Source organism: Canis lupus, chromosome 6 (genome assembly GCF_003254725.2).
Source record: "Canis lupus dingo isolate Sandy chromosome 6, ASM325472v2, whole genome shotgun sequence".
Classification (NCBI taxonomy): Eukaryota; Metazoa; Chordata; class Mammalia; order Carnivora; family Canidae; genus Canis; species Canis lupus.
In genome coordinates this window covers 13,191,768-13,217,032 of record NC_064248.1, presented here as the reverse complement: position 1 = coordinate 13,217,032, position 25,265 = coordinate 13,191,768, and the positions used below count along the sequence as shown (strand labels likewise).

At 46.9% G+C, this 25,265-nt stretch overlaps 1 protein-coding gene and 1 long non-coding RNA gene across 16 annotated transcripts in view; one reads left to right on the top strand and one right to left on the bottom strand.

Moving 5' to 3' along the window:
- The window catches only part of SDK1 (sidekick cell adhesion molecule 1), a 911,663-nt gene that overhangs the window by 675,916 nt on the left and 210,482 nt on the right, over window positions 1–25,265 (top strand). For 12 of the 15 annotated variants that reach the window (XM_049111183.1, XM_035717437.2, XM_049111182.1 and 9 more), the window contains 7 exons: window positions 363–446; window positions 3,786–3,980; window positions 6,375–6,491; window positions 7,951–8,118; window positions 10,013–10,115; window positions 12,269–12,445; window positions 21,745–21,881. In XM_049111183.1, coding sequence (XP_048967140.1) covers window positions 363–446; window positions 3,786–3,980; window positions 6,375–6,491; window positions 7,951–8,118; window positions 10,013–10,115; window positions 12,269–12,445; window positions 21,745–21,881 — 981 coding nt within the window. Of the gene's footprint in view, window positions 1–362; window positions 447–3,785; window positions 3,981–6,374; window positions 6,492–7,950; window positions 8,119–10,012; window positions 10,116–12,268; window positions 12,446–19,709; window positions 19,899–20,018; window positions 20,174–20,912; window positions 21,069–21,739; window positions 21,882–25,265 lie in introns of those variants that run through there. The other 3 variants (XM_035717445.2, XM_049111187.1, XM_035717447.2) reach the window with 3 other exon arrangements.
- Window positions 72–19,240, bottom strand: LOC118354955 (uncharacterized). The gene is made up of 3 exons (XR_004816447.2): window positions 18,820–19,240; window positions 1,701–1,758; window positions 72–632 (listed from the first exon to the last, which is right to left on the bottom strand). It is a non-coding gene; the product is annotated as an uncharacterized LOC118354955 (long non-coding RNA).

The window sequence follows — 25,265 nt, the reverse complement described above, 5'->3', positions numbered from 1 at the left end:
GCTTTATTTGACATGCTCCACGCATCAGAGTTTGGTTTAGATACTGAAACAAACTAGCCTATAAAACACTGTGCTGTAAATATAAACTTTTATGAACCTCCCGGGATAGTCCTTCTAAAATGTGAATTAAGATATTCCATGATTCAAGCCCGTAAACGGAAAAGTAGCCATCACCCTGAGTAGTAATTTGCTTTCTGAAACCCTAGAACATAAACCACCTTTGGACTGAATTCTGAGTTTGTGTGTACAATGGCGATTAATGAACTTTCCAGAAATAGTTTTTAAAAGGAGTTCCAACTCTTGCAGATCTCCCGAAATACACCTTTTGCTTAGGGGCTATTTTGTTTTTCTCTTTTTTAAAGAGCCACCGTATTTCACTGCTGAGCCCGAGAGTCGGATTTTAGTGGAAGTGGAAGAAACTGTGGACATCGTGTGTCGAGCCATGGGTGAGTGTGGGGAGGCTGCTCCATAGGCTGTCATGAGACAGAAGAATGGAAGTGGCACTTTCATCATCGTAGGGACACACATTGACTGTGATGTTAGTGACAGGGCTTTTGGATCCTAGTAGAACTCAGTTACTGGCCATGTGACCTTGAGGAAGGTGACCTTGATTTTGCTGAGCTGATTCTCACCTGCAAAGCAGAGATAGTAATCCTCACCCAAGAGGACAACAAGGAGGCCTTCACCCCATCCGTCTCGACAGAGAGGGACAGCCTTGTCCTCTCCACCCCTTCAAGTGCCCTGGTTACATGACTCCCCAGGACTTAGGGCAGGAAACACTTTCTCGTCTGCAGGGTAATTGGGACTGGTGACCAGGTGTGCTCTGTAGTAAGAGAGATTGTTTTAAATTCTCTGAACAGGAAATCTTCTTCACTTTTTCTCTTTTCTTTTTTCCTTTTACAGGTTTGGGTTGCTTTTTCTTTGTTATTCCTGTAATTTCGCCCCTCATCCCCACGCCATGACTGGGAGCTATCCACTGTCACTAGTACCCTGTCAGGCAGCACAAATAACTATACTAACCCCCCTAACAGAGACAGGCTTTTTGAAGGCAATTTCATTAACAAAAGATATGTTAGTGCCCTGGAGACTGTCAGTGAAAAGGACCTTTTTTTGTTTTGTTTTGTTTTGTTTAAGCTGTCCATCTTAAGGATGAATATTTTATTATAAGAGCTCAGAGGGTAAGGATTACTAACAATTTTGTAAATTTTCAAAACAGCTCCATAAAACAGATACTATTATCTCAGAGTACACATACAAAAATAAGACCTTAGAAAGCGAGGTTAAGTAACATGCTCGAGGCACAGAGCCAGGGAGATGAGATGAGATACTTTTTAAAATCATGGCTGGGCATCTGGCATTTAGGAGCTGCTCATTAAATACTGGACAACCTGCCAGGGGTCACATGGCAACGGAGATAGGATCCAAACCGAGACCCATCAACTACCAAAGCAAGGGCTTTGGCCACGGCACCTGGCTTTTCCAGGAGAGCCAAGGTCCTGGGTCCTTGAACCCATGCCACCGATCCACAGCCATGGGCATGCCATTTTCCATCTCTGAGAAGTTGCTGGGGTGTCCTCTGAACAGTGCTGATGGCTCCTGCAGAGATTGGGGTCTGCTGTAGGCACCCTTCTCTACCAACTGTGCTTTGGCCCAGAGCATGTCTCCTGGGGGGCTTGGTTCCCAGCCCCGGGGCAGCTTACGAGTTCGAGTTCGCTGCTGACAGATCAGCTCTGCTGCCATCCTTCTCTGTTCAGGATCCTGGGGAGGGGTGGGGAGAGAGGAATGTGAGCTTTATGTGGAAATAGCTCCCTCGCTGTGGGTAGCACTGCTCTCTTCCTGGTATAAACACAGGTTTCTAAGGTCAGTGGTGGTCTGGAAGTGAAGCTCCACAGTATTTAGAGTGCTCAGATTTTAGAAACCAGGATCTACGCTACTGCAGTGGATAAGACTCCTGTTAATAACACTACATCACCCCAAAATAGAAAGACTTGCAGTTCCTGTATACTAACAATTATTTTTCGATAAATGACAATCTTAAGCTCTTCCCTTGACAAGAGAATGTTCTCTTTTGCATGATTCCTACAGGGTAAACTGCTTGTTAAATACAGACTTGTAAATATATACTGAGCAGGCCTTTCAACGTTGCCATCAGATAATTTACTGCTTTCTTTTAATTTTGACAATGAAACTATAGCAGCATGCGAAGTGGTTACTCTTCATGAAAGCTACATCATGTAATTGCTCTTAGGAGATTTTACATGAATTGGTTATGCTTTTACCTTGAAATGGATTTTTTTTTAATTTCCTGATTTAATGAAAAGTGACAGGAAACATAATTAAGGCAAAGAACAGAATCTGAGAATACATTATCTTGAAATATTCCACATTAACTTTATTTATTAAAGAAGACATCTTACACCTACATAGCATCTGAAATCAAGGCACTTGGGTGTGCTTTTCACCATGAATCATGTCGAGAGGTGTTTTGTTTAAATTAATTTCCTAGGTAGGGAAACCAAGGTTCAGAGCCAGCCTAGACATTCCTGTGCATTTCCCATGGGCCCAGAGCAAGTGTACACACCCCCTACATAGTTCAGGACTTTGTTGTCTTGTGTGCTTTGGTGGAGTTTCTGTGTACAATCTGTCATGTCTATCCCACTTAGCCCTCTTAGGTGGCTTAGGACGGTCAGAGAAGTGCCACAGAAGCAGTGTCCCCTACTGCTCATCACACAGGCCTCCCAGGGAAGGAGCCTGGCATCTCCACGGTTGGGGCTTGTCCCGTGCATCATCCTTGCCCAGGTTCTGTGTGCTGGGCACAGCCATGTGGCAACCAAGCAACAGAGGTCCTCACACTCTGAGGCTGAGGACAGTCCTATCCTTTACAACTCTGGTTCTGCCCCCGTGAGCTTGTCCTTTGTCTCCTGCTGCTTTCCTCCCAAACCCAGCCTCACCCTCCATCAGGCGGGCCCACAGGGTGGCATGGAGCTCCGGTCCCAATGACCAAGGCCTGGGCTTTCACCATGACATTGTTAGGATGAAGAAGGCAAGCCCAGCCTCAGTCTGACTCTCCCATCCTCCTGGTCAAAGCATTAGCCTAGCTCTGGATGCCACCAGGTACTAAGGATAAAGATGGCACCTCTCACCACCTGATGGTCTCACATTTGTCTCGGGGGCTGAGGCAGCTTTTCCCGCGTGCACAGTTGAATGTCACTCATGTCTCCTCAGCCTCTACCCCCCATTTATCTTTTTAACTGCAGCCATCCTCCACTGCTTAGATCCTCAGCAGGGGGCAGCTGAAAAGACAGGACGCTCATGTGGTTGATCTTCCCAACAGCCTTTTAAGGTTGCAATGACTACTTCCTTTCCAAATGTGTCTTCTGCCCTGGTGGCCCTTCCCCAAACCTCGAGTGGCAGAGTCAGGCACTGCAGAGCATCAGGGACCTTCCTCCCAATCCCTGTCTGCCCCCAGGTCTGTCACGGTCATGGCCAGAATCCCTTTCTCTCCAGACTGGTGCAGAGACCAAGCACAGGCTCGGGAGGGGGGTGGGTCCAGAACAATCTGTAGCCCGGCATCAAGAGTTCATCCCTGCCCTTCCTCTTGCTGCTTTACCGTGTCTACTTCTTCCTAGAAATGAGAAAAATAACACCGAACAGGGTGCACAAAGGGAATCAGACTAAAGATATCACTGAAGTATTGCCACGTAGCCTTGGAAACATTTCACCTCAACCTTCATGTAAAGTGTTTGAGATTTAATTTTTTCAAATGCCCAATTACTTCCACACAGGAGTCCCTCTTCCCACCCTCCAGTGGTACAAGGATGCCATCTCCATCAGCAAGCTCCAGAATCCCCGATACAAGATGCTTTCAAGCGGAGGCCTGCGCATCCAGAAGCTGCGCCCAGAGGACTCCGGGATCTTCCAGTGCTTTGCCAGTAATGAAGGAGGGGAGATCCAGACCTACACCTACCTGGATGTCACCAGTGAGTACTGCCCCTCAGCAAAGCCAGACCATCCAGGCAGGGCCCTCAGGCCAGAGCTTCCCGGCCTTTGTGTATATGATATGCTCAGAAAATGGCAGCATCTGCTCAGCCAATGGACAGGGTGCAGAGGCCAGAGGCGACCATCTGTGAAGAGCCACAGCTCAGGCCAATAGGAGCCCACTTGCTAAGCCCCACAGAAGCCCCTGGGCAGCAGATACAGCCTGTTGTCCCCAAGCCCTGGAGTCCAACCTGGTCTCATGCGAGCCGAGCCCTCCTCTCTACTGAGAAGCAGGGAAAAAAAATCTCCATTTTTCTGGACAGAACTAGAAGGACTGTTCAGTGAATAGTTCATCCCTAATCTTTTTCTTTTGATCTTTTCCCCATTTTTAATATTCATTTTCTATTTTAGTTTTATTGAACAATTATAGTTCTTCTCTAAGTTTCTTTTATTATCCCATTAGCAGAAATACTTTGGCACTCTGTCTTTGAAAAATAAAATGAAGGCAAAGGTTTTCACTGTATCTGTGGGTTTCCTTTTTCATCTCCATGGTTGTAATATTATTCTTCTAAAATAAAGTAGAATCATGTTTGCCCTTTTGGAGGCAAAATGCCGATATCCTCAGGTATGAGAGCCATTTGAAAAAGTAAATCATTTAAGTATGCAGATGGCTCTTATCTACCAGAACTTATGAATTTAAGGATTCCATGCATCTATTTTGGTCAAGTAGGAGTCACTTCCTTGAACCTTACCCAGGGGTCAAATTTGGCCTCTGGTTTGGAGCATAGGAAACCAGTATCATTACAAACAGCAGGAAAAATATTGGGTACTTAAGCTGGAAGCTGAGTTTCGATCAATTAGAATTATTTAAAGCATATGTTATGAGTGTCAGCCGGGAGGGGCACAGATGAGCAAACTTTTTCTTCCTCTCTTTTTTTAACTTTATTTTAATTGCAGTATAGTCAACATACAGTGTTAGATTAATTCATTCATTTAACAAACATTTACTTAGCATCCGTGTCAGACACTTGGGTCTGTCACGCTTGGGAGCAGAGCTCTGAGGAAGACATGCGAGGTTCTTGTGCTTCCATGATAGAGGTCATGAAGTAGGGAGACAGCAGAGGAGGAGATAATTTAGTCAGGGATAAGGGCAATGAAACAAGCAAATAGGCGAGGCCCAGGGTGATCAGGGAAGCCTCTCTGAGGGTGGTCAGGGAACATTCCCTGAGATGGTAACAGAACTGAAGCCCAAAGGTACAAAGTCTTGGGGGATGTGCATGTCATGGGGTGAGGTGGGGGGGGGGTGCTACAAGTGCCTTCCAGGGACAGGCTTGGGGTGATGTGTGCACAGGGAGCAAGGAGACAAGTAGGGACTCAGTCTCAGGAGGAGCCAGGGGTCATGGTAGGAGGTAGGTTGGAGGGATAAGCAGGACAAAGGCCCAAGAGCCAGTGGGTGGATTTCAAGGGATTTTATCAGGAAGTGGCAAGGTGTCCTTTATAGCTTCCAAAGGGCACCCAAGGCTGAGTGTAGAACGACCAATGCAGGGACCTGGTAGGAAGCCACTGTCCTGTCCACGTGGTAGCCCCAGAGATGGAGGGAAACTGTGGGCTCTGGGATTTGCTGTAGGGGCGTCACCCGTGGGACTTACATGCTGTAGGGATTCCTGCTGGTGAAAGGAGAGGTAACACCAGTGCTTTGGTCTCGAATCCCATCCACTCGAATCCCCCAGTGCAGGCTCCACACGGGCCCGCACAGGATTTGGGACATGCAGATCCCCATTCTTCAGAGGTTTCCAGTGTAATCATTATTAAAGTAGTACAATGTCACATGAGCCTTGCTGAAGCCAGCCTGAGCTACCCCGACTGTCTCGGTCTGATTCAGGGCTCTTGGGAGCTGGAGGCCCAGGCCGGTCCCCCAAGGACAAGAAGAGCCCCCAACACTTGGGCCTAGGACACTTCCTGGAAATCCCTCATGAAGTGCCTGAAATCTGGTTATTTTATGAAAGTGTCATCTCTTGGGTCATTTTTAATATTCAAAAATCAGCTTTTTCTACTTTTTAAAAGTAATAAAAGCGAACTTGTTAGATTTATCTAAATAAATGTCTCCTATCTCATTAATGTTCATCTAAAACAGCACTCTCGGGGCTCCCCCACTCTTGCCCTTGTGTGTCCATCACATCATGAAACTGGATTTCTCTTTAAGCTGTAAACACAGGCAGCTCCTGGGGGACACATGATAGAAGGTTATAGTCACTCTTGAAAGGTTTTCCTCTTTCATCGCTGCACTTACTTCTGTGATTAGTCCTAGGAAAGTCCATATGGGCCGCCCCAGCAGGCAAGTCTGAGCATGAGTGAGGGGCAGTCCACTGAGCATCTCACTCTTCACTCCCACTTAGATGTTGCTCCAGCATTTACTCAGCTTCCTGTGGACACCACGGTTACTGATGGGATGACAGCCACTCTGAGGTGTGAGGTGTCCGGGGCCCCCAAACCTGCCATCACGTGGAGGAGAGGTAGGTAGCCTTTGTGGCCTCTACAGCCTGACCAACATGGGACATGAGTCCATCGGGCTGAGGCTCATGTCGTTTCCTTCCCACAGTCCTTCATTCATTCAGTAAAGACTAGAAGCTGTCCATGGGGCACCTGCCAGGTGCCAGATGCCAAAGCTTCCAGCATGAATAAGACAGGCAAGGCCCCCGTAAGCCTCATGGAGTTTATCTCCACATGATGAAACAGACATGTCTGAAAACCTGTGACTATCCTTATTTTCCTACTTAAGCCTTCATAGGGCACCTTAGGCTTGTGAAGGGGCTCCCCCTGGTATTTGGGGGAGTGCCATCAGGACCCAGGATCCCCACTTATGAAATGAAGGTCCTGTTAAAAATTAAGAATAATATCCTTATTCTTTTAAGAAAGAAAGATGCCTAAGATACACACCTGAAACCAATAGGATATGTATGCCAATTATACTTCAATTTAGGGGTGCCTGGAAGGCTTAGTGGTTGAGAGTCTGCCTTTGGCTCAGGTCATGATCCCAGAGTCCTGGGATCCAGTCCTGCATCAGGCTCCCTGCAGGGAGCCTGCTTCTCCCTCTGTTTGTGTCTCTGCCTCTCTCTGTTTACCTCTCATGAATAAATAAATAAAATCTTTAAAATAAATAAATGAATAAAGGCAGAGACACCAAAGCCCGGCTTCTGCCAAGGTGCCTTCTCTGTGTGTCACTTAGCAGAGTGGTGGCAAAGGAATGAGCTTTAATAAAGTAGGACACAGGGAGAGAAAGATGCTTCCGGCTCACTTGACACACATGACGCTCTCAGTTCCACCTGTTTTCAGACCCAGTGAGGAGAAGCATCACGTCTAGGACTTTTTCTGCAGTCTCAGCCCCTTCCACGTGTGAGCACCCGTGTCACTAAACAAACAGCACACACAGTCCCTCCTTAATAAATATGTGCTGGGTTGTGTCACTTCACGTAAATGGACCTGTCACAGTCACTGGGCCCTGTTGGGGTGAAAGTTCAAGACCTACATCTTTGTCGTCTCTCCAGAGAACCCTACATAGGCTTCTCACCTCCCTTGGGTGTAACTCATGCCCTCAGATGGTAGCTCTTACACATGAAGATCAGAGCAGCTGCAGGCCACTAAGCGAGAGGGCATTCTTCTGTGTTCTACATAGTTTTTTCTCCTGGTTCAGAACATAACAATAACTTTATATGGATATAAATACATACAGATATAAAGGAAACTGAGATTTAGTCACCCAAAAATAACAGTTGCATACATGAGTCACAATTTGTTTAACCAAATTTCTCAATTTTGGACAATTAAGATTTTCTTGGTCTTGTTATCCTAAATAACACTAAAAGGAACTGCTTTGGTTATTTTTGTACATACAGTTTCCACTTTATTATGATTATTTCTAGTTATTTTCTTGGTTTTGGTGCTAACACTCCTGTCTTCTCTAATTTTCTTCAGGAAAGCATATTTTGGCCAGTGGTTCTGTGCGGATTCCTAGGTTCATGCTTCTGGAGTCTGGGGGTCTGCAGATTGCCCCCGTCTCCATTCAGGATGCTGGCAACTATACCTGCTATGCAGCCAACATGGAAGGGTCCCTGAATGCTTCCGCAGCGCTGACCGTATGGAGTAAGGACCACAGGCCATGTGGAACTTCCTGTTAATCACCATGTCAGCTGTGCTTAGGGATGTCAATATGCCCTTGGACTCTCTAATTGAATCATAAGAGAATGATTATTTTTACAACTAATTTATAGAAATCTGTTGAGTAATTAATTTTTCAGTTTCTGAAAGCATAATTAGAAACTGTATTCAAATATTTAATGGGGACGTTTCAGGAGAGTGAGAAGAGTGACTCTTAACAGTGCCATAGAGTATATTATCCCAAACTAGTCCAAAAACTAAAGTGATAAGCGGGTTAATTTTGTGAGCTTCATAGAAGAAATAGCATCAAGAGTTAACATTTTCGAGAAAGTAAGCTTTTTCAATAATATCATTAAAACCCACTAAAACACTCCTAGTATATTAAATATGAGTGTTTTTTATATGATAGAAGCAAACTGAAGAAAAATCTTTGTTATTTCTCCAACTTTTGTTTCTTTATCAAGCACACAGTTTTCTGAAATGGAGAATAGATTATTCCCCAGACATAAGGATTCATAACCAAGTATTTCTGCTCCCAGCCCCCCACCTTTTGGTCAGTTTTCACTCTTAGCTTTACTTGCCAGCATACCTTTTCTTCTTTGCTTCATCCATAGCTTTATTAAAAAAATAATAGTAAATAAATAAAAATTGTTCAAAAAAGCAAAAGACAGTGCTTACAGATTTTTATAAAGGTTATCTATCTAAAGAGAGGAAATTTTTAATTTTCTCTTTGATTTGCGTCAGTAATGGATTTATGAAAATATGATCCCGGAAGAGAAACTGAATTATCATGCTTTATTTTGTACCATTTAGCTCTCTATCACATAGTCTGTGTCCACTTTCATATGACCCTTACTAATTTATTAGGTATTCTAAAAACACCAGGAGTTTTAAAAAGGAATAAATTCAACCCCCCCCCACCATATTATCAGGTGCCAAAAGAGAAGTTTTGTCCCATTTCATGGCCCACTCTGCCCACCACTTCCCATTTGGCATGTGTCTCTAACACGTTAACCTTATATTTAACAACTTGAGAAGAATTGATGTCTATATCTTTGTAGGTCACTCACCAGAAAGCTCTGTAGATCCGCAAAGATTCACATTCTCATGTCACTAGACTGATAGGTATGCTCTTGTGGCCTACATTCCCCGTAGACAACAAGCTAAAGTTCACTTGTTTTTCTGGACACCCCACTACAAACAGGCTGGGCCCCAACTAGTCTTAATGACTCCCACATTTCGGGCTCCCACATTTTGGTTTGTAGGACCAAAACAGCATCCATCTCAGAGGTGTGCAGGCAGGGGACCTCTACCACGGGGCCTTTGCTGGAGCCTTTGCTGTGGGGGTGGTGGCTGCAGGGCACACTGGGCGCTACCCTGACCAGAGCCTGGTGTTGGGTGAGCCACTGTGGGTCTGAGCACCACTTTCTATTCCTGAAAATTGGGAGCAGTGCTCTCACAGCCCTCCCAAGGTTGTTGTGAGCATTAAATAAAACAATATAAATGGAAGCACTTTGCAAAGTCATGAAGTGCTGTGCAGACAGCAGAAATGACCAGAATGTTAATGATCTTGGGAAATAACAAAGATTTTAACCTAAGACTACAGAAGCTAATAAACCTTTGCACATGATCTTCATTCTTGATGTCTTTCAGAGGGCTTAGAGGTTTGGGGAGGGCAGGCCTGACTCCTGTGGCTGCTGCCTGGGAAGGACTGGCTTCCGATTCCCTGAGTGTTTCCCAGTACTTCCATTTACACTTGTTTTGCCAAGATGAGAGAAAACTTGGAGGTTTTTATGTCAGATGACCAGTTCCATACCCTCTGAGGGAGGAAACTCTAAAGCATGTAGTTTTGTCTGAACTGTGACTTGTGTCTTCACAGATCGCACGTTCATCATTAACCCTCCTGAGGACCGTGTGGTGATTAAGGGGACCACAGCCACACTGCGCTGCGGAGCCACTCACGACCCCCGGATCACTCTCCGGTCAGCTCAGTTACTCACGTGTCTGGGGCTCATTTATGTTCTGGGAGCTTAGGAACCAAAGTGGAGATAAGAAAGCAGAATTTGGGGAACTTTGATTTCAGTCACAGATCCCTGATTACGACATCTCACGGTCCTGGGCTCCATCATTAATCACATAAATCCCATTTTCCACTCCAGCCTTATGTATTATTTACAGTGAGCTATGTTCCACTTCATGACTTCAGTGCAGCTTTTCATGATTTTTCTGCCAAGGTTAATACACTATCTGTAAAACGTACTTGTCAGAGGCTGATACTTAATGAGAGAAAAATCCGGGGGGATCGAATAGGATTTCAGCAGTGTTTACCCTGGGCTGTGTGATACTTGGGAGGAGTTTTCTCTGCTCCAGGATGGTTTCATTGTGAAATGGGGAGCAAGGGAGACCCACACCCAGAAGAAAGGCAACCACAATCACCTGGTGCACGTCAAGGAAAATACTCGTAAAGAGGAGAACTAGATGTCTTGAAGCTCCACTAAAGAATTATAATATCCCATCCTTTCCCGCTTTCACACAGGAAAGACATGGTGGAAAACATGGCCCCCCGGGTAAATCACGGCCCCAGACATGGGTGACTATGGGTGGTGAGGTTCTTCCCCAAGAGCTGCCACTTTCAGAATAGTTTTTAATTTTCAGAACCAGCCTTGAAAATCAATCTAGAAAGAAAGATACAGTCATCCCAGAATTTTCACTCTGGCCTTAGCCCAGAAGGCACACGGTTAGCCAAATGGATGGAATTGTGATGCCTTCCTTTTTTCTGGAACATCTCACTCTGAGCAGAGGGAGGTGGCTGCCGCTGCATACATTATTAACTGGATTCGGAGATTAATCTGTTTTCTCACTCTTCTTGGGCAGGTGTTTGGCAAATCGTGAATTTCTGTGCCTCCACCTGGCTCTCTGGAGTTCTCCAGAGCTCAAACAACCAAGTTTGGTTTAGTCATAAGAATGTTGAATGCAAAACCAACAAAAACTTAACAGGTTCAAGATTACCTAGAGAATCCATGGAGGCCATCTCAGAGAGAGTTGTCATGCCCAGAAAAGAACTCATTCATTTCTAAATGGGTTGGGAGTATGATTCCAGAGAGAAAGAAGGACAAATAAGTTGGTTTACTGCTACTCTGAGAGCTTACATGGAATCCCTCTGGATCTGTGTGTTTTTCTCGGAGCTTTTTATATGTGACTAGACAGACAGAATTGGAGCACTCTTCTTGAGAAGGGCTTAGATTGCTCACTCTGAGGGCACTTTTTGTCCCAGGGCTTCTCTGTCCCAAGAGCACCAGGCCTAAGGGACAATCCGCAGCTAACATTGTACCCTCAAGTAAGCAGTTTATTCCTTTCCTTCTTGGGGTACCAGGTCTGTTGTCTCAGAGTAGTTCCAGATAAACAGTTTATTGATCTCTATGCTCTGTGCCCATTAAACCTTTAAAGAAATGGGTACATTTTGCAAATCTAAGCAAATTATTTTGGGAAGGAAAGCTAGCACCTTCATCCCATTCACCGACACCCAAAGTCTGGACAGGTTCCAAATGGCTTCTATGTTTGAAAAGAAAAATGTGCTAAAATTTTCATAAATAAAGAACCAAATGAGAAATAAATGCAATTTTTAAGGACAATCTGCCAGAATGGTTGGGTTTCAAGAACACATGTTCATGGGATATAATCTATTTTTCTAGAAGTTGGGTAGATCCACTCAGGAGTTTGTGGACAGTCATTGCCTCCTATCCAGTCAACACTCCTCTCCTCCAGGCACCTTCCTGGGTGGGAATGTGAAATCAGTTATAGTAAATGACAAATAAAGTATGATCATGACACGACAGACTTCCTGTCTCTAAACCTAAAGACCAGATCAATGTTCTTAGTGATCTTCACTGACCTCTTTATAACTTTAATATCTGTTTTTGTAGTGTGACCAAGATACCTGGTTGCTTTTCCTTTTTCTTTCTTTTAGATCTATTCACATGTCATAAAATTCACCCATTGAAAGAGCACTGTTCAGTGGCTTCTGGTACATTCACAAGATGGTCAGTTGCTTGCAGCCCAGATCCTAACTCTAGACTCTTGGCTGGATCCTAACTGGGTATCTTGCCTCACTCATGACTCCCTGCTTGGCCCACAGCTATGTCTGGAAGAAGGACAACACAGTCATCACCCCATCTAGCAGTTCCAGGATTGTGGTGGAGAAGGACGGCTCCCTCCTCATTAGTCAGACGTGGTCGGGTGACATCGGAGACTACACCTGTGAAATCATCTCTGAGGGAGGGAATGACTCCAGAACCGCCCGGCTGGAGGTGATGTGAGTGTTGCCTCTGTGTATTGTTAACTGGCTGCCCATTATCTGCAGCACTATGGTCAGCTCTCCCGACTCCAAGTGACTGGCACTTAACATGCCTGACACCACAGTGGGTCCCAAGCCAGAGGTCAGAGGCCATGGCCTTACGCCTTGTAGGCATACACTTACAAGGTTTGTTGGAACCTCAAAATTAACCTCAAAATTTCGCTCTTCTTTTAGATGATTTGATGCTTGGTTTTCCTCCTCCTCCTGTCTGTTTTTATTATTTCCTACTTGGCACCACGTCATGGTGGGCCCTATTTACCACACTGCATCCACTTTGCCATGTGGTGCCCATCAGCACTTCCGGTCGGAATCTCAGGGCCGGCTCACTGAGGCGAGACCTTTCCATGAGAGCCCACAAAACATTGTGCTGAGGGCAGAGCCAGCTGCATCTCTGCGGGTAAACAGACACTTTCCACTAAATCTCTGGAAATCCTGAAAATAACAAGCAGCTGATCTGGACTCCCTGGGGGTCTCCTGGGCCCAGGTGGGAAACCACCACCCTCCTCTATCTCTGGGAGCTCTTTAGTACATCTGCTTTCTGTTCACGGGCAGGGGCTGAGGAGCCTGCTGATAATTCCTCTTTTTCTGACACATATTTATTTGTTCTTTAAAAACGGCGTCCTCCTGGACAGTGCCTGAGCACATCTAAGCAACGGTAAAATCTGGAAATAAGGCAGCAGAGCAGGGCTGGTGTCCTGGCGGCAGCCAGCTCCAGGGGCACAGGCCAGCAGCTAACATGGGCTGTGCTGGGCCATTAGAAAAGGCAATTTTGAGAAGTTTTTCTTACTAGTCTCTGTCCACCTTGATCCAGGATAGGTTCTATAGACAAAAGCCACTCCCTGAATATACAATGTGAACGGTTTGCATACAGGGCCAAGTCTCATTTGTCTTTGGATCCCTAGACTCCAGCCAAGGGGATTAAAATGAGAAAAATGCTGGCTCCGTGCTGAGCACATAGGCTCCTGTGTTTGTTGCACGCATACATGAGCAAATGAGCAGACAGGCAGCTTTGCATTAGCCTCTGTTGGTGGGATTTGATGGGTTAACGTGTAGCATCTAGTCCAGAAAAGCCTCATGTGATGCCTCTAGGACCTGGAAAAGCCCTATGCTACCTCCTCATTGGCCTCTGTAGGATGACCCCTTGACTAGACTTTAGTCCCTTGTCAGTCTCGGAACATCGGATGCCGTGTGGTCCCAGGGGACCTGTACAGCCACCCCTTCAGCTCCCTGAGTGTGTGTGGAAGTACCAGGTCTCCCCGCCCACCTCTGGGCCCTGGACCTGCTGACCCGGGGCCCTTTCTGCCCTCCACTTTTGCCCAGCTCTCCATCCAGGGCTTCAGACTGCTGCTGCCTCTACAGCCTGGCTTCTGTCTTCGGCCATTCCCACCCGAAGGGCTCACACCTCCTCTAGGGCTCAGCCATAGGGTCACCCCTGTGTGGGACACCAGGCTGCGGGTGTCTCCCAGCCTCCCAGCCCTTGCTTGTACCCTCTGTCAAAACACTGATCGTCCTGGGTGGAAAGCACCCATTTTCACCATTTCTTTCCTATGAAGCAGAAGCACCAAAATGGCATGCACAGTTTGGCATTATGAGTGTCTGGCAGTGCTTTGGGACACCATAGGGGCTCAATAAATACATGTTGGTCAGTTGAGGCACACATGAATGAATAAATGTGTGTAGGTGACTGGCCATTGGCTGGTCCTCCTTCTGATTGGTTCTTCCCTCTGAGACTCACACGCCCCTGGCTTTTCTTCCTGAGGGCACAGGGTCAGATCCCACTGTGGAGAGCCCTGGTGGAGCCACTGTGGAGGCCCCTGGTGCCCAAACAAACCCCTGTTTGGCTCTGACCCTGTGTCTTTCTTCCTCCCATCTTTCCTCCTTTTGTCATGTTAAAAAAAACCTTTTTTTTTTTATTTTGATAATACTGGAGTACATGACCAGCAAATTCACATAATCCACTGTGCTCTTCACATTTTTAAAACTACCTTTGAGAACTCTTAGATCATCCATCATTCGTATCAAATAAATAAGTGTTAGCATTTCATAAAGACTCTGTCAGCAGAAGCCAAATTGCATGCTTCCAATACAGTGCATGCTTTTTTATTCTGCACAGTTTTTATATTCTACTGATTTACATATCTTCCCTTCTATTTGCTTATTTGATTTCCTCTGAGTAAAATACATTTTTCAGCAAATGTTGCTGTATCTATAAAATAATAGGCTTTCTGTAATGGTAAAACACCTCATCTCTAAATATAGAAATATTTGCAGATTTGTGATTCAAACCAATTTAGGTACAACCGAGTTGCAGAACTGATTTGGAAGACAGTGGTTCCTTGTGAATTGTGAGTGTAATAAACACTCCACTCTTGCAAATCTGAATGAATTGAGGGAGCCGTAGGTTATAGCGTGGCCTATCTTTAGATCCAAATAGGTCTTAACTCTACGACATCAGTAATGACAACAGTAATGATAATAGTCATAAGTCACCATTGCAGGGCATTTTGTGCTTCCCAGAGAACTTTCAAATCAAGCTCAGTAACATTTCTGTGATTTACTCAGATGACAAAAAAAAAAAAAAAAAAAAAAAAGGTGGAAGGAGTCTCATATTGCAGAAGTGACTGAGAGGTACTTACAGCTAACTAGTGCCCTTTGAAAGAGGCTGAAAGCCTGCTTCCTCTGCCTCCCTACTTGAGTTAAAAGCTACTTTGTTACATATAGAAATGAGGAGCATCAGAAGTGGGCTTTGCTAAAGCAGAGGGTGTGTGTAGCATATTCCAGCGCCATTCTCTGCGCCAGCCTGGGCGGACACAGCAGGAGGCACGGTCCCAGGTGGGCCACAGGGGCCAGTGGTGCCTTGGGAGGTGCTGCCCACCAGCCAGGTCGGGACTGGACACCCCTCTCCAGCTCTGAGTGACTATGGGCAGGTTAGCCACCACGTCTCAGCCTCGGTTTCCTCAACTGCAAGCTGCACCTGTTATCATTGCCCTATAGGGCTGTCATGTTTGACCAAACCAGAATTTGTAAAACCCTGGCCTGGAACCCAGCTTCAGGTGGGTACTCAATAAATCATAGCTCCTATTACTCCCTCACCGTCTTAGCAGGAGTGCCATTACTCCTTCATCAGGAGCAATCCGCCCACACCCGGGACCAGGAAGTTTCTCTTTTATCCTGCCTTATTTTTTACCACATTCTGTGGTATGTGTCGGACACACTATGTCTGTGTGTTTGGTGCTAAGCCCTCGATGCCTGGAATGGTGCCAGGTGCATAAATGTCCAACAAATGTCAGAGTGAGCCTCACCCCCCTTATGAGGTTGAACTAGGCTTGTGTAATTGGTATCACGGAGAAGGACTAATTTATGAGAGGTCTGCCTTCATCACCTCCACAAAAGGCTCCCACAAATCCACACGGTCCCAGGATGTTCCCTATAAATGAACCACATGCAAGTCATCATGAAATGCCCGTCACTGATTGGTTGGCTGTGTCTTTCCCACTAGTTTGCTAGTGCTAAAGCAGAGGGTGTGTGTTTGTTGCGTCCCCCAAAGGGTCTTGCTGTATTGAACACACCAGGGGGACCAGGCTTCTAGGGCTTTATGTATAGAGTAATTATTAATCATTTAAAGACCCAATTAGCTTTGAATCTTTCCTTCTGAGATCAGAGACTAATTCTTAGGAGCCTTAAGTACAGAGAAAACCTAATTTATGGAGCAGACTTGCAGACCCAGACTCTGAGGCAGTGGGAGAGGTTTCTCTCAATAAAGCTACACCTGACAAAGCCATAATAAGGAGAGAACAATTTAATACCATTTCTATAGAGTTGTCAGGCCCCCACCATCTTCATCCACAGAACGAAGTCAGAGAAGATGGCTTTGACCGGGTTATCATTTGTGTGTTAAAGGGGCAGTGCTTCCACATAGAAAAATACTCACCTGACCCTCTATCACATCGTAAGTCCCCTTACAGCCACAATTTTGCCAATTGCTTCAAATCTTTTTCAAAGCTGTTTTCCCCAAACATACTTGGCTTAATCTCCTTCCCATACAGTCTTGGTTCCTTGTTGTTGTTAATCTCCGATGGTCTTGCAGTGTAATTCATTTGATGGGGACTTCCCTCCTAGCTTTCTTGAAATTACAGAGTGACTCAGCACCTGCTTCACTCCCATTGCTCTCAGATCCCTTTCATTTGTCACCCTGTCTGCATATTCCTGTCTGTGAGTCACTCTGGTGATCATTTATTTCCTTTCAAAGTTGGCAGAGAAACGCCAAGACACAATCTATTCCTATTAGATAAGATTCTCTCAAATGAATTCAGAATATATTAAAGCCTCATTTATTGGTTATTGATGGGTCAGTCAAGTATTGCACAAAGCTTAATTTTCCTGATAACCAAAACTTATCATTTAAAGAAACAGTTTACATTTCCATATTAAAAAGCTATTTGCATTGAGAAACGGGTAATACTGAACACAGGAGATATTACAGAGGGGTTTTTTCTACAGGACAGAGGCTGGAACTAGGAAAAATCTCAGTTTCCTTCTGACTCTGAGTCCTGTGATGTGTGTAAAACATCACATTGTGTGTTGGGCCACCATCTTGGGCATGACTGTGAGCCTGTGAAGACTCTGTGGGGCAGTGGAGGAGGGGGGCTCGTTATTTCTTGATTCATCATGTCATGTCCTTAGGCACCACTCGGCTTTTGGCTCCCTGTTCCTATGTTAAATGTCTCAAGGCTACTTTGTCTTCACGGTTCCAAAGTCTTTTCAATCTTCCCTCCATCTCAGGCCTCTCGCTGCCATTTTTTGCAGGCTCTAGGGCCTTTTTGTTGGTGGCTTTTGAGCAGCTAGGAGGAGGGACGCCAGAAACCTCTCTTACTAGAATCACATGCGGAGTGAGAATCAGCAAGCTTTGAGGGGCAGACAGAGAGACTGCACAAGCATCCTCCAGGGGCAAGTGTTTGAGGAGTACCCTCTCACTCCAGAAGTGGCTGTAACTTGCCCACAATCCACAAAATGCTCCATCCCTTAGAAAAAAAGCTGTCTGGTCACCTGTCACAGGGATCATTTCTTAGCCCTCATTTTATTTTATATTATTTTATTTTTTAAAAAGATTTCTTTATCCATTCATGAGAGACACACAGAGAAAAAGAGAGGCAGAGACACAGGCAAAGAGAGAAACAAGCTCTATGCAGGGAGCCTGATGCGGGACTCAATCCCGAGACTCCAGGATCAGGCCCTGGGCCAAAGGCAGTTGCCCAACCACTGAGCCACACAGATGTCCCTTTAGCCCTCATTTTTGGCTGAGAGAAGCATGATCTGAAATGGAGTGTAAGATCCCATACTTTCCTAGCTATGGGAAAGATGTACTTTTAAGAGTTAGAACTGGATCCAGTGTGGCCCTTGCAAGACCATAAGACAAGGTGTGCAGAGACACAGTAGTGTTTAAGGGACCAGGTTAAACACTCCTATTGTCCAGGAGGGGCCTGTCCCTCTACAGCCTTGGGTCCAGTTCATCCCAACTCAAGGTCCAGCATGGCCACCCTGCAAAGCTTGTCCCCAGCAAACAGTGCACCCCCACCATCCTCTCTCAGAGCCTGGATGTATATGTTGGCCATGGATGCCTGGCTCCTTAACCTCTAGCTCAGCTTTTGTCTTGGGGTCTGTCCTTTCTCCTGACCATTATGCGGATGTCATATGATATTTTGTCCAGTCCCTGGGACATTTTCCAATGAGCTGCCTTTGGGGTTCCAGCCCTAGAGACCCAGTGTCACACAGATAACCCAGAAATTTTTAACTTGTGTCTCTTACTTCCCCTCCTCTGTGACCCAGTGCAAACCCTGCATTCCCACCAGTGCCCCCAGCATCCCCCCGCCAGTCTTACCCATGCCCTCAGCAGGCCATTCCCCTTCCTTATCCTTCCAGTCCAAGGGAGCTTCTCCTCCCTCTCCACCCGTCCTGACTCCTCCAGCCATGTGGCCCCCACAAGGTGACCCTCGATGCAGCCCCGACCTGCATTCCCACCCAACATTTTCAGAACCATCTTGTGGCTCCTGATCCGAGGTGCCTTACCCTGTCCCAGTCTGTATGTGGACCTCGTGCCCCTTCTTAAGAAATTCAGTTTGGGGAGAGCAGGGCAGTGGCAGCCTCTCCGTGTGCCCACACTCCACGTATGGCACCAGGCTTGCAAGGTGTTAAGCCATTTGTTAACCCATCCACTCCTGTGTTGGCTGATTTATCCATCCATCCCGCATTTACTGCATGCCCACTCTGTGCCGGCATTGGTAATGCCAAGGTTAAGGAAAAGAGGCAAAGAAGAGGGAAGAGAAATTTCCTACCCTGGAGAAGGGAGGCAGATCCATAATCAGACAGGATGCAGTGGAGTTCCTGTTTCTGTAGGACTTTGAGATGTTTGGTGAACTGAAAAACCTATAAATTGCAATCGTAAAAGAGGTAGAAGTGATTGGTGCTGCTCAAGAATTAGTCAAAGGTGAGAGGGAGGCTGAGCCTTGGAGGCTGATTTTCTGAATGGCATGAGCCTTCAGTCAATGGGACATCATGTGTGCCCACACACAGGTCACAGAATGGCTCAACTCAGGAAGCTGCTGGAGGGGACATCCAGTGTGGGATGGGAAGGAGTCATAGTGATGCAGGGGGTGGCTCATGGCATGACCTGTACGATGGCAGCAAGCAGGACCATCCAGAGGGTTGTGTGTTATGGGTCTTGGAAGAAGTGATGTCGGTTGGGCTGAGGCTGATCTGTGGAAATGAGGGGATGGTGTTATGACATTCTTAAGATACAGTAGGTGAGACGTGGCTACTACTTAGGCACTTATGAGAGTGGACAAGGGAGTGGAGATGGGAGTGTAACCACTGAAAGAAGGATGAGCAAACCAACATGGTGGTTCTGGTGAGAAGAATGATTCATGGCTCACTGTCAGCCCCAGAGATCACTCCCCTGAAAGTGTCATTGAACTTGCCTCCTGCCCACTGTAAGATCCTCTCAGAGCCTCTCAGTGCCTCATCTCTGTGAGCCTGGGGCCTTCCAGCCTCTCACAGCTTCTGTGGCCGCTTCCAACCCAGGGGGCTACACATACACGGAGGGTGGTTCCCCTCAGGCCCATGTGGGGCAGTTTCACATGTGAAAAGTGACCCAGAACACCAACCTGCCCTGTCAGTCTTCCTAGTGTTTGTCGTGTCAGAGAACCTCACATTCTAGGGGAATCTTTACAAGGCAATTCTAAGCCCCTGGAGTCAGCATGCACCCCTGGGGGAATGGCATTATTCCTCACCTCAGACCCCAGCCACCGCCCCACGGCTCCTAGGTGACCCTTGGCTCTGACTGACTCACCAACTTTTGGAGCTTCCCACCCCCCAGGAGGAAGGAGGACTGTCTGGAACAACTCACAGAACTTAGGCAAGGGCCCTACTTAGGATTTCAGTCTTATCATAAAGGATAAAGTCAGGTCCAGACACCAGAAGGGAGGCCAGGGCAAGGTCTTGGAGGGTCCCACAAACAGAGCTTCCACGTTTTCAGGAGACGTCATCCTCCCGGCATGCAGATGTCCGATGACTGACCAGGAAGCTCAACTGAGCCTGGCATCCAGAGTTTTTATGGGGTGTCACTATCACTGGCCACATGACAGAGCTCACTCTCCAGCTCCCACCCCTCTGCTTCCAGGAGATCAGAAGGTTTGGTTGATGTTGCTCACTCCAAGCTCTAACCACAGGGTTGGTCCAGCCTGACGAGTCCCCTCCTGGGACACTCGTGGCCATGAGTGCTACCGTCAGCATAAACTTAGCTGTGGCCCTATGGGCCCCCCACAAACAGCTAAGACAGCCCTTCAGGAGATTCCAACCTGGGTAAAGACCAGACCAACTCTGTATGATACCACAGTCTTATTTGGACATATTTATCCAAGTGTATCTTGGTTTGTTTTCAGGGGGGACTGTTTGAACAACTTTGGTCTGTTTCAGAACAAACTCATTTCAATAGGAAATGGGGCGTGGGAGAAAAATAGGTATTTTATCCTGGCATTTCCTTCATATTGATCTTCACTGGGAATTTAAGGGAGAATCAGTTACTGGAGAATTCACTCCCTCTCTGATTTAGAACCTCATTCACAATTAAAGAGAAAACAAGCCAACATTTCAAGCTCAAGTTGATTCTTTAGTGTACTAATTTAAACTTTCAGTCTACACTGGAAATATTAGCTTGTTTATTAACGGTGTGCCTGGGTTATAGAGACCTGTGTTTCTTAGGTGGCTGTGAGTATGTAACAGCTTAATAAATTTCACAGTGTAATGAGTACATTTTTTAAATTAAAAATATCAAGTATAATTATGGCTCTCAGTGCTGACCTACGTGGGCCAGCAGTAATTGATGCCTAAGAGAGACCAAAAACTAGCCAATGGGTGAATCAGGTCCACCCAGCACCCTCCTCTCAGCACCGCATGGGATGTTTCTAGAAGCCACATAACAGGGTGCTGCTCCCAGATCCGTGAGATGGAAAGGTCCTTAGGATTGTACAGCTGCAGACACTTGCTGGTAGAAATCATGCCATTGGAATTTAAAGTTTTGTCACCAGTAAGTCCCAATATACAGTCTTCAGTATGCATTTGCTTTAATTGTGCTTCCGTTCCATAGCCTTGCTGATGTGTTATTTGCTTTTTCCAGGAGTTATTAGAGTTTTCTCCACATTCTCCTGAGTCCTTCCCCCAAACTCTGCTACCCAGCAGAAGACAGAACGACAGCACAGCTCCATGCTGTCAATAAAGAGCCAGCCCCTCTCTAGAAATACATGTGGGCATTTTGGCTGGTGTGACCTCACATGCTAGTGTCCAAAACTTTAATGTTAAATCTTATTTCCTAGGCCTTTGACTGTTTACACGGCTTCCTGCATTTCCATTAATAGCTTTGGGCTCTAAGAACTAATTGCTGACCCAGGTTTTCTCAATTAAATAACATACTGTGTAGAAATTGGCCCTCCCCACCCGCTTTAAGTTATGGAATCATCTGCTGTGTAATCTCCACCAGAAGGATTTGATCAGATTTCTTTTGGTAGGAAAACAACACTGTGAACAGGGAAGGGTTTGGGGTTGGGGTGGCGGGGAGCTCTGGGGTTTCAGTATTTGTGTTTGGGGCATACTTTATATTCTCCCATTTTCTGAACATTGCCCACCAGGACTGTGCGGCATAGGAACCAGGCTAACCATCGACTCTGATATGCACTGTCTTCTCTTTTTGTTCCTTTGTACCCAAGTGAACTGCCTCACTCACCTCAGAACCTGCTGGCCACCCTGAACTCTTCCCACAGCCACACCGTGATGCTGTCCTGGGTTCGACCCTTTGATGGAAACAGCCCGGTGCTCTATTACATTGTGGAGCTATCTGAGAACAGTAAGTAGTGAAGCAGAGTTGTCGCCTTGGATGATAATCACATTGCTCTCTGCACGATTATTGTCCTCAGCCTTTATTTCGGGCTCAGACCCTGAACAACTAGTCAAATGCTATGATGCTTTACAGAGTTCAGTGAAAATCCCTGCTCTGGCTTCAGGAGAGATAGAAGGGGACGTGGAAACCTGAGAATGATGAGAAGGGAGCCTGGGGAGCTTCCTGTGAGAGCCCAGATCTGGGGGCTCCCCAGGGAGGCCATGCACACCCCTGTCCCCAGGCCTAATTCGGGCGTGAGAAGTGAAGCCTCCACCTGGGCCTGGCTGGGAGTGAGGCATCTTTGCATGCTTCCTCTGGCGTCGAGCATGCTGAGTATTCCCAGGACCCTCCCTTCTCCCCTCTTGGCCCCAGCCAGCACATCCTATCTTTGCTCCAACCCCCGCAGCTGCTATGTCCTCTCCACAGGCCATGGAATGTGCTCTCCAGCGCCTCTCCTCTTCTGCCTCTGGCAGCCTCCTCTTAGGAGGTCAGGTGCACACCTGTGATTTCAAGGGGTATCTTTTCCCCCCAAAAAAGATCTTGGTCTCCAGCATCCTTATCCAGACCTCGGGAGGCCTGCACAGAGCATCATCCCTCCTCATCTCTGTCTAGTGGTCTCACACATGCTTCCAGTGTGAGTTCTTCACACTGTGATTTTGACTCCTTTTAACCCTGAGGGTCCTCACCACAGGGCCTGTGGGCCTTCATATCTTGATTCCAACCCCTAGACACCCTTAGTGAGGCCTGTTCGAGCTGCAAGGCCAAGAACAGTCCTCGGCTCTTTCTCCCTCACTGGGCCCAGGCTTCCAGTGCAGTTCAGCCACCCTGTGGATTTGTGTTCTAGGATGAGCTGGACCCTGCTTCCCTTTCTAGCTCTGTAGACCCCGTCTCTCTCACCAGGACAGCCTCTAACTGGTCCCCCTGCTTCTACTACTCTTCTATTCCAAAGTGTTCTTACACAAGCAGAAACACTGGTCTTAAAATATGAAGGATGTGTCCTCCCTGGATATACCCCACAGGGCTTAGGATGAAATCCACCACCCTCAGAGCCCAAGTGGGGTCATCTACCCCACCACCCCCACCCCTGCCACTCTGCTCTTTGCCAGGCATGTGCCAACTGCACTGGTTTCACATTGGCTGTGTTCACAGGCCTGGTTTCCTTGGTTGGAATGCCCACAGGGCTGGACTGTTACCCTTCATGCTTACCCAGAACCTCCCAGAAGAAGCCTTCCTGCATACCAGTTCAGTTTACGCTTTTACTACCCAACAAAGTCATCCTCCCTTTATTATATTATCTCATGCATTATTCCAAACTCCTTCCCGGGCCTCCCCTGAGGGACAGTGAGCCAGACCACAGGGAGCTGGACTCTTATTATGGTCAATGTAATGGGGCCCATGGCTTGTCTTGTCATGCTATTGTTATCATAAATGGGTCCCTGTTCAGGACAGCTAGGCATGGTGCTCTCTTGGGGTACCTCCACTGAAACCCAAGTCAACCTGGCAGAAATCCAAGTGGCTCATTGGCACTGCTTACCCATGCAGGTGGAGGTGTCCCACAGCTCTGCTACAGCTCTTCCCAAGCCTACCCGTCCGCTTTTCCTATAATTAGTGACTTCACTCACCAAGTCTCTTCTAATTATCTTTCATACTTCCCCTTCGTCTCGTGTGTGAGATCCTCCTTCAGATCATCACATGCTCACACCACAGCAGGCCCTGTGTGACGCTCATTTCCCAACAGAGGAAGCTGACATGCAGAGTAAGTCACTGGCCGAGGTCACATAACTGGTAGGAGGTGACAGTGGGTTCCACCCAGGGCTATCTGCCTCTTAATGAGTATCAGGCATCTACAAAGAAGTTCCATGGGGCACATTCTCCTCTACGGCACTTCTGCAGCAGCATTAAGGTAAATGCCGACGATGGTGCACGATGGTGCACTTTGGTCTCCGTCTGTGTGGAGATTAAAGGGACCCACTTTGCGAAGCTGCCTTTATTTGAGTGGGACAGCTCCCGAACCAGTCCACTGAGGGAGAGCCCAGAAGCAATATTTTAGTTCCATCTCCTGGGTTTCTAAATTTACACCCATGGCTCTCTCTGTGGGCTTCAGTCTTGAGCACCATCTGAGAACCATGTGCCTGAGATCCAGCTCCTGGTTCCCCTTTCTGGTGGACTTCTCTGATGGCCCATCTGGTCCCTTTCCCCAAATTGTGGGGCAGGGGTATGAATGGAAACTGGTCTGTGTGCCGCCGTCCATCATCTCTTCAGCCCAACGGCTCTGGTCAAAGTGGGAAGGCATTGGTGTTATTTATTAAAATAACCTTTCTGAGAAAATAAGGATTTCCTGAGGATCTCATGGTCATGCAGCCTGTAAGAAACGTAGGGCTTGATGGTCTGTGTGAAGACAGAGACACATGAACATAACTCTAGCCATTCAAATTCAGACAAACACGAGTCCCGCTGGGTGTCCATGTCCTTGAGACCAGGACCAGGTTTCCCTCATCTCTGTGTCCTCGGTCCTGACACCAGGTAGGCACTCAGCAAATGAGCTGAAATGGATCTCTCTGGAAAAGCACCTTTGGGATGGACTCAGGCTATAGTCTTAGACCCTCTCCCAAATGACAAGTGCTCCACCACCCTTGGTTTATGAAAATAAGACATTGTTTGAACATACCATACCCACCATTTTCTCAACAGATTGCATGGGTGATAAGTTCTTTCAGTCAGACATCTTGCCCGAGTAGGACACAGGCTTTCTACGCAAACATTCGTCCTACCCATGCATTCATTCACTCAACACTAAATTCCGGCTGGGTATCTGCTTCCCCCAGGTGCTCTTCTCAGTGCTGGATGCAGAGCTGAGGTGACTGCTCTCCAGGCATTAACAGCAAGGGGAAGGTCAGGCTCATCTCTACATGGGGCCATGTAACGAGCTCCCGCTGAGCTCTGTATCACTGCTGTGGGAGCATGGTAGGAGAGGGACCGGCTGGGAGGTGAATCACAGAGCCCTCAGAGTGGACACGCCCCAAGACTTGGGCCAGGCAGAGGGGGCGGCAGCATCAGCAAAGCCCCAAAGCATAAACATGGAGGCGCGGAGAGAGCAGCCAGCTTCTACAGGGACAAGAGGGGAGTGGGGCCAGGACATTGCCCAGTGCTATAGGAGTGTCTGCCTGGGGAGAATCTCTCTTGCTCTTCGTGCCACAGCTCAACTATGGCTCTCCTCCGTATCTCTTCTTGACTCAGAACTCCATCATGCCCAGGCAGGCTTTGTCCTTCTCTCCTCGGGGTCCCTACACCCCTAGATATATTTCTCCTGGAGTATTTGGTACTGTATAATAGTTCCTGGTCTGTGTGTGT